Source organism: Aptenodytes patagonicus, chromosome Z (assembly GCF_965638725.1).
Source record: "Aptenodytes patagonicus chromosome Z, bAptPat1.pri.cur, whole genome shotgun sequence".
Taxonomy (NCBI): Eukaryota; Metazoa; Chordata; class Aves; order Sphenisciformes; family Spheniscidae; genus Aptenodytes; species Aptenodytes patagonicus.
In genome coordinates, this window is record NC_134982.1 from 77,069,134 (window position 1) to 77,078,765 (window position 9,632).

A 9,632-nucleotide genomic window follows, 5' to 3' on the forward strand; every position below is an offset into this window, starting at 1 on the left:
GCCCACCCTCTTAAAAGCTCCCACCCTACCGACCCCGCAGTCCCCCGCGCCGCGGCACCCGTGGGCCCCGTGGGCGGTGCACGTACTCACGGCTGCTGCGGGGCTCCGGCGGGGCTGGGCGAGGAAGAGGAGGAGGAGGAGCGCGAAGGGCAGGTGTCCCTTGCGGCCGCTTGCTCCCCGCCCGCCGGCTGCTAGAAGTCGCCTGGGTCTCTCTCCCCTCCCGCTCCCCCGCCCTTTTGCAGGGTTTGAGCCCCCCGCCCCGTGCCCACGGCTGCACGGCCGTCCCCACGCGTGTCCGCCGTCACGCGTGGGAGGGCGCGGCGGGGCTGCCGGCGGGGGGGGGCCGCTCCCGCCTTAGTGGAGCGGTCGGCGGACCGCGGCTCAGAGCGGCTCTGGCGAGGGAGGAGGCGGGACGGCTCCCGCCCGCCGGCCCGGCCCGGCCCCTGCCCCGGCCCCGGCCCGCCCTCCGGCTGCGGCTCCGCCGAGGGGAAGCCGTGCGGTGCCCGCCGTCGGGGGCCTCCGTGCTTCACTGTCCGGGAAACTTCAGGCACTTGCCGGGCAGCATCCACCCCCTGCCCCGAGGGGCCGCTTCGGTGAAGGAAAGTGGTCTCTCGCACACCAGCAGGATGGCGCGGACCATGAGACCCGACGACATCAACCCCCGGACGGGGCTGGTGGTGGCTCTGGTCAGCGTCTTCCTGGTGTTTGGCTTCATGTTCACCGTGTCCGGCATCAAGGGAGAGACCCTGGGGGACATCCCACTGCTGGCCATCGGGCCGGCCATCTGCCTGCCGGGCATCGCCGCCATCGCCCTCACCAGAAAGACCGACGGCTGCACCAAATGGCCCAAGAACAAGTGTCCGTGCTGCAAGCAAGTCAAGGACCGGGATGTCATGGAGCTGCTGAGGACCCCCTCGGACCTGGAGTCTGGCAAGGGGAGTTGCAACGAGCTGGCCAAGAAAGCATACCAGAAGGACAGGAGGGTGCTGCGGGGCGAGGACTCAGTGTCCATCTGCACCACCACCACCACTACCACCACCATGGGAGAGTGCAAGAGCCTCATCAGAAAGGTGGAGCAGGAGGAGATGCTGAGGTACCTGGAGACCTGTTACCCAGAGATGCCGGGGAATGTGTTCGTGGGAGATGGCTCCATGTACAGTGCCTTGGAGAAGAGCTCTTCTCCCACCAGGGACAGTGCTGCTTGCCCTGACATTGAAGACAACATTTTTGTTGCTCCTAAAGACAGTATCATCATCTGCTCTTACAAGGAGAACAGCCCTTATGACAGATACTGTTGTTACATAAACCCTACTGGAGTCAACTCAGACCAGGAGACCATAGTGTGAAAGATGCATACTTTATATATATGTATGTATACAAAAACTACAGCTTCAACTTCTTGATAGGGGATAATATAGCTGACTGCACTGCATGGGACAATCCCGATACTATTACAATTTAACCTGGTATGTGACTGATACTCAAACCTTTTGTGCCTGAAATACTCTTTCTGTAAGTAAACAAGCATGTTTAAAGGTTAAAGAATTCAATTCTTCATTTTGGAAAAAAGAAATTACATTTTAATTTTATTTTCTCCCTTTCCCTCCCTTTTGTTTTCCTGCTGCCTATTGTATCCGAGCCTGTAGACACACTGGCAGGAGGGCAGCAGTGGCTGTCAGCTGAGATTAAGAACTGAATCAAAACTCTGGAGCTGTCTGCAGGAAAGAATGTGGTGCTCTATGGCTGAATGGGTCTTAGCAAAGGCATCACTTCATTTTGGGAGGGATTGAGAGATGTCAGCGTGCACTCCAATAGCTGGCTGATGTTAGGGAGTGTAGAAGTGATTTGTCTTTCTTCCTTCTTCTTTCTGTCAGGATTTTATTTTCCTCTGCTTCAACGAATTGATGTGCTGACCCTGTGGACTCTTCCAAAAGCCGGATAGGCTCAGGGGAGTTTTCAAAGGCTAATCCATCATCAATAGCATGCAAGGTACAGGTTTTAGCTTCATTCCCCACTGGTATTGAGTTCACTAGAATGTTTCTAACACTTTTGGATTTTATAGGCATACTTGACAAGGAGATTACAACATGATCATGACACAGTTCTTGCAGAGACTAGGAGCAGATGTCAGTGGTCTCAGGTCTTAAAGATATATTTCAGTACCTCTAAAGTTGCTTAAGGAATTGACTTCTATGGGTTGTGTTCAGAGCTGGATCTGACTCTTCTGAAAATATCATTTTCATGTGCCTTTTCTAAAATGCCAGATGTTTCTCTACAGGTGGTGAATGGTTACAGTCCACTCAGGGGTCTCAAAGCCGTGCTTCGCTGGGGGGAGGGAACAGAGGACCTGGCTGACAGATGTGTTTGTTCACAGTTTATGGATACATAGCAAGAGAAATATGAACTGAGTAATGAGGATTAACCATTCAAAATCTGAGCCTGCAGCTTTCATACAAAACGCAAATCCTGGCTATTCTGCCCAACAGTAAATTGCATGTTCCATGCTGTGTATAAAAATCTTACCTGGCCTCTACTATGTGGGTAACAGAGATGTGGTATAATAAGATGTGCATGCTAAGCAGCTACTCTAAGGGTTAAGCTCTTAGGGTCATGGTTACTACAGCATAGAGTAATTTGCTAGTGTCTCACGAAGTCCCAGTTCCTATAACTAAATGCTTACAACTCCAAAAAGTTCCTCTGTGATGGAAGTCTTAATAACTGTTCTTACTTAGCTGTTTTCTGTCAACCATAAGTTGCACCGAACAAATGTATTGAATTACCAGGGTAGGAAAGAAGAATAATGGCCTTTCTTTTGTAGCAAACTGAGATGTTGTGTAGAAAGTGGCAAGGAATTTTCCACTGAAATGAGCCATTCTTTGCTGCCCATGGAATAGTTTGGAAAGTAAATGGAAACTTTATGCATCCACCAGTTTGTTTGTCTGGAAACTTACATCAAATAGTTACAGAGAACCAGTCTCTGAAGAGGTTTCCAGAAGGAGGAAATACAATTTTTTACACAAGATAGTTTGGTTTCTTTCAGACCAAACAAGTTGTTAACGCTTTGGCCAGCCTTTGGTGGGGCATCAGGATGCTATTGGGATAAATTAAAAAAATACTAGCTAGTTTGAGTCGGGTAAAGCCTCTCAATAAGTGGTTACAGGGCTTTGGTGCTCTGGCATGCAGCAACAGTACTGGGGGAATAAACAAACACTTATACTCTGTACAGCCCAAGTTTTAACCACTGAGCAAAGGAATTCCACAAAAACAGACCATCTCCCTGGTGTGTTCAACTCCCACTTCCACAAAAAAGCACTCTGTTGTTGTCAGGCAGATAGTCTCCTGCAGGCTTAGTCACTGCAGGACCTTATTCTGCAATGTACAGAGCAGCTTTTTGATAGCTGCTGGGAAGTCTTATTTCATGACCTCTGAAGCCAACAGCTAAAATACTGCTAATGAACATGACAAGGAATAGGGTCTTTCATCGCATTCTGTTCCCAAGGGAAGCAGGCGAGGGTCTCAGCGTGTGCCCATGGGTGCTCAGCACCCCTGGAGATCGGACACACCATGAGAAAACAGGCTACCAGGTAGCTGCATACTGCCTTTGCCGGGGTTGTGAGCAATCGCTTGCCTTGCATAAGAGAGCAAAGCGTCAGCCCGCTGGGAACCTAGATTTGTACAGTTCTGCAAATATATATAGGAAGAGGTCAAGTTTTTCCATTTTGTCTAGGATTATATGTTCTCTGTCAAAAGTTATATGAGGTTTTATAAGGCAAGACAGCAAACTCTAGTGACAAATGGAATGGTAAATATATAATTTGAGATACAACCATGCAGATCTGAGTCATGTGCTTTATTCCATTCTTAGAGTAAAAACAAGAGAATGCTCGTATTAAAGCAAAGTTTAATGGGAGTGAAAATTTCCCACAATATAGAAAGAGATATAAAAAAAGTATGTTTAAAACATGATATTTATAGGCAATGTCCTTCCTCCGTTCATTTAGCTGAGGTGATGGAGATGAGAGCTTCTTTCTGTCCCTGCTACCTTTAGAACACCTCTGGTTCTCTCCTCAATGCTACCCTCCAAACAGTGCATGCAGTTGTAGTGGAGCTCTGTTTGTGGGGTTAATGCCTGGTCTCATTGAAGTCAATTGCCACATATTGCATGGTCCTACAGTATGGGTGGCAGGGCATATATTAGCATTTGAAGAAAACCAATGATTTGGACATTGAGAGAAGGTTCCTAAGATATATAAAATGTATTTTTAGAGTAGCATTTGTCATAGTGCTACAGTGGAGTTTACCTTCGTTTAAGAAACAATGTGATACACAGATCAACTGTACACAGGGCAATTTTGTGTTGCTTTGTTTAAATTTCTGTTGTCATAAATAGCATTTTTACGGTCATACAAGCTGATCATTGCAAAGCCTTTAACAGAAAATTGGGAGTTTTAATCAGTGTGCAGTTTGTCCTTCTGGAGCACTAAACAATAGCTGGTCCTTTCTGCTTGGAACCGAACGAGTGGGAGGTGAGCGTGCTCAGGGTGTGCGTCCCTTGGGACCACATGTATAATGTATTCTTGGTCTGCATTCTGCAGAAATGTGGTGCTCTTCCACAGGCAGCTCCTCCCCATCTGATCCAACCTCTCCACAGTCCTGGCTCCAGTAACTATTTATTATGTCGTAATTAGCAGAGTAACAGCCACTATGACCCCCTCTCAGCATTTCTCCTGGTACGTACCAGACTCTTTGCAGAATGAGCTCCTGCTCTTGACCATGGTGGTAGAATCTGACCCTACATCATCCATCCCATGTAAGCTGTTATGTTGAGACGTCCAACTAAATGGTCAGTTCTTGCAGCACAGGCCTGGGATTTTGCGTATCTATATAATACCTTTCACTGTACTGTACAGGTGCTGTAGAGATGGGTTAGAGATGGGTGACTGTCAGGCCTCAAAGGCACTTCCAGCCTGATTTTCATGAGCATTTAGGGACTGATCTATTTATATGCAGAACACAATCTGCACTCAGAAACCTGAATCTCAACACATTGCCAGTAAAGCCATATTGCAAGAGAATGCAGTTCTGACATGGGAGATTTTCTGAGTCTTGAAAGGTTTCTGTGTAAGTTTCTAATATCAATCATATTAAAACTTGTAGAGGAGTTTCCTAATACGTAGACTAGAGGAGTTTTCTTGACACATTCTTAACACACAGTGTGGGGCATCAGCTGCAAAGCAGCTCATGCTGAGCCCATTCCTACTCTGCAGCCCGTCTGAACATGCAATCCCTACTGGGATGACAGCCGGCAGGTTTGTTACTTCTCTGGTACTATGGGCCCTTTTATGTCTGGTCTTTAGAAACAACGCAGAGAGCAGATCTAGAATTCACTTATAATGCTCTCTGGCAAACCTTCATCAGTAAGCATTACCTTTAATTTATCAGTCCTCTCAGTGGAGGAATTCCAGACCCTGTATGTCTTTACTAGGCAAGGAGATCCAGCTATCATTGTTTTTTAAATCACGGTTTATTTTCTGTTCAGAACAGTTGCACAGATTAGCCCTGACTATCCTATTGTCAGATGAACACAGAAGTGTTTTATGCTTAATGTTTTTACTTACGAACATTGCACCATGCATAGGTGTATATACATTACACATTTGTTTGCAAGAGCAGGTCACAGAATGCACAAGCATAGCAACATAGTAATTTGAGATCTGCTTAGAGGACCTCTCTGTCTTTCCAATACCTCACCCAAATTTTCTGCTTCAAGCCTATTGTTGCAATTTAAAATGCCTTCCGTCCTTTAGGAGAAGAAAATTTTTCTAAGAACTCCGTTGTGGCTCTTTATGGACACACAGTTCTTCCAACAGGATACACAGAGTTTAAATGTCCCAGGACTGTGTTTCATTATAAACCCTGTGAAATCCTGGCTCCGTTACCAATCACAAACTGAAATTTTCCAGTGCTTTGCATTCAGCGTTTCCCCAAACCATTGGTAAAAGCCTTGAACCCTTGGTCAATTCTGACAGATTCAGTACTAGTATTTTTTCAGCCTACAGTTTCATTACTTAAGGAGTGGGAAAGGGTTAAATACTTTGAAAATCTGGTTCTGCACTTTGTTCTAGTGAGGCAAGAACAAAAAAAGAGGTATTATTCATAAAAGCAAAAGAGACCAAAAAGGCTTCACAGACAGTATTTCATTACTTTGTTAGATTAACTGTTTTATATTCTGGTCACATAGGCAATATTTTTAGTGCATTCTTCCATATGTGTAGTTTCTCTTTGGTAGCTTACCCTGAACAGGCTCCCCAGGTACAGACAGAGAGTGTTTTTCTGCCTGCAGGCAGGATGCAAGAGCTACAGAAAAAAAATGGGTATGTAGTAGGGATCTGATGCCAGGAATGCTGATTCATTTTCAGATCTCATCAAAACCCTTATTTACACACCATAGTATTTTACTAAGAAATGCAGTGATAATCATAAGCAATTATGCACACTCATGACATAAGGGTGCTACTACAGTAGCATCGTATTTGGTGTTCGCTGGCTAGGAAGTACCTATTCTATTGCAATCCAAGGCAAATTTCACAAAGTTGTAACAGTAAAAATTTCATGTGGCGCTTCACGGTCAAACTTAGTATTGTATGAAAACTGTTAAAACCAGCACTAGAAGTTAGTTCCAAAAAGAATGCATATGCACTTAAGACCTAGTGCAGTGGAAAGATGAGGTACAAATACAGAAGATGGGGTAGCTTTGTTCCCTGTCTGAACCAGAAGACCGTGGTTAGTATACTATGGGACACTAAATAACATCATGTAGCCTCATGCGTGTTCATTGGAAGGTTTCAGTCATTAGGGTTCCCACACAAACAAATTCTACAAAACCCCCTCTCTCACATTTCAAACTGGTTGTTTTATATCTCTACATCAGAAAGTGCGTTTTAGCAAATTTTAAATTAGGAGGAGGGGGAATTTTCCCCTATTTTCTTTGGAGAGAACACTGGATTGCAAATGATTTTATCTTTGAATTCCAATTTAGAATGTAATAATGTACAAACCGATGTTTTACACTGACTGGTGTGAAGTAGGGGAAAATTCAGAAAGGAATTAGGAGGACAGAGTACTCATTAGCTGAAAAGCAGATGGTAGCCAGCTGGAGAATAATCAGAATAATCTTGCATAGCCTTGTCTTTTTACTGGTCTGAAAGGACAGCCCCAGAAAGGCACTCTTAAAAAACCAAAGACTCTTACTATTGAGGTCAATTCAGATGGAAGGGCTATTAATAACTTTTGGTGGTCTGAGTGGTGTGGGAGAGAGAGATGTTCTACATGCTGGGAAACCTCATACCAATCTCTTCTTCAGACATAGATCTTCAAGAGACCCTGCATCCTCTGACTGCACAGTCAGGCTCAACACTCATACTATGCCCTTGCACTGTTTGCAAAGAACATCTGCTTTCATTCCACTTTTCTTTAAATAAATTCATTTTTCTGGTTTGACTAATTAGCTGTAGGAAGAAGCAGATAACTTTTCTGTTTGCACAAAAAGAACCATGGAACTGGAGACCCTCTGCACATACTGATAACAAGCTAAATAAAAGATGTTTGCTACCTAATCTAGGGGATAAAGACTAACTTTTCGGTGGCAAAACAGAGTCTTTTTCCAATACCAAGTTTGAATAAAACCTAGGAAGTTTTACACCTGGAAACACATTAACCATTTTTTTTTACTTGTTGGGATTTTTTTAAATATTGTGGTTATTCAATCTATTCCTCAACATTCAAACTGAAACAATATAGTGAAGGTTTATCAATGTAATTAAAGACTTTCATAAGTCAGTTTTTGCGTTGTGTGATTTATTTAAGGTACCTGTCTGCATCCTCACCTGTATGTAGATGGAGCTGCAATAAACAATAGTCAAAATGCACGATCTTTCCATAAAATCACCACATCATTAATACAGTATTAGTATTCTCTGCATTATTTTGCATGACCGTAGGCAATGAATGGCTACTGAGTGAAGAACTGAATGATCTATAAAGTACATATCACCTTCAGTTCTTCAGCTCTATTATTACAATTGCTTTCCCATTTTCTGGTAGGGATATAATCTCCTAGGAAAGGAGGAACACATCACACATTTATCTGTATAGAGTGCCATTTTAGAAAAGAATACTTGCTAGATTAGCTGACTAACTCCACATCTGGGATGTGAATCTCTCTGGATTTAAAGCATCTCACAGATGAGCACCGTGCTGGTTACCATACTTCAGCTTTACCAGCTGGTAAATGCTTTCCTGCATTGCCAAGGTCATCAGGACTTTAGTCAGCAGCGACAGCATTAGCCACAAGTTTTCTTGCTACATTTCCTGAGCAGTGAGAGATACCAGGAGCTATAACAGGACTCTCTGGAGATCTAAATTTGCAGTAATATCAGTCACAGTGCCGCCCCACACAAGGATATAGATTTACAGTGGTGAAATGGGACAGTGTTTTGGTTTGCAGGTGCTATAAAGACCACCTGCCCTTGTATATGAAGTTCTGTGTGGGGCACCACTCTGTGTTCCCTTGGTGGGTTCAAAAACAGACTCTTGCAGAGTTCAAACCTGAGGCAACAATTGTCAACAACTTCGTGTCCTTATACTGGGTATTGATTTGCACTAACCTCTCCCTGTACAGTTATATTTATAGCCAGACATGTTTTACATATATATGACTATATAGTTCTCTGTATATTATATATATATTTTTATATATATATTCTTATACATACATATGCCTGTGTGGCCACAACAATACAGAAAACAATGATCTCTGCAGCTATGCCACCCCCAGGAGGTAAACATAAGGCACATCTCACAGGCTTTATGCTGTAACCACCTTTGCTGAATTTGCTGTGTCATACAATCTCTAATGATTGCTGCATTGTATCTAACTTCTAGTAAAAATCTGTGTAACCAAAGAGAGCTCACGTTCCTGAAACTTGCCTATTGCTTTGGTAGTTGACAATGAAATATGGCTGTAGCCATTGACTACATCTGTCAAAATGCCTGAGATAAATCTTAAATACTTGCCAGTTGACTGAGGACACTTCCATTTGCACCTATAACGTTCATTACCCTGTACTTCTGTCTTCTGGAGGAAGAGCAGTCATATCATCACAATCATCAGACAAACTGACACTAATAAGGACTACTGCTTGAAGTCTCAGGAGAGATACCACAGATTCAACGGTCCTTAGAAAATAATCTAGTTCTCATTCTGGAGGTGCTTCGTTCGAGGAGAGGATCAAGAGATAACAACAAAACAGAGAGGTAGGCTGACACTGGTGTTCTTCAAGCTCTTTTGTAGATAACCACCAGACTCGAAGCCTCGTGAAGTCAGCAAGAGTCTCTCTACTATCTTCAGCAAAATTTGAATACTGCCCAAGGACGTGTCAGTGGTGAAGGCTGTCAATCCAACAAGCTTGCTAATGGTCACTCATCACTCATTTCTGTTTAGAAGACTTTAAACTCAGAAGACACTAATTTTAAAGCTTTTAATTCTAAAAACAACACTAAAATAAAGCAGAAGAGTTAAAGCTGAAGTACTGCTACAGATGAACATATAACAAAGAACACACTTTCACATT

The 9,632-nt window shown here is 43.7% G+C and overlaps 1 protein-coding gene across 1 annotated transcript; it reads left to right on the forward strand.

Annotated features, from left to right (window-relative positions):
* Nucleotides 1–626: 626 nt before the first annotated feature.
* Nucleotides 627–1,346, forward strand: TMEM215 (transmembrane protein 215). The gene has a single exon (XM_076363086.1). The coding sequence runs from the start codon at nt 627–629 to the stop codon at nt 1,344–1,346; it is 720 nt and encodes a 239-aa protein (XP_076219201.1).
* Nucleotides 1,347–9,632: the final 8,286 nt, after the last annotated feature.

Coding starts and splice junctions, on each gene's coding strand:
- TMEM215 (XM_076363086.1), top strand. CDS start 627: ATGGCGCGGACCATGAGACCCGACGACATCAACCCCCGGACGGGGCTG.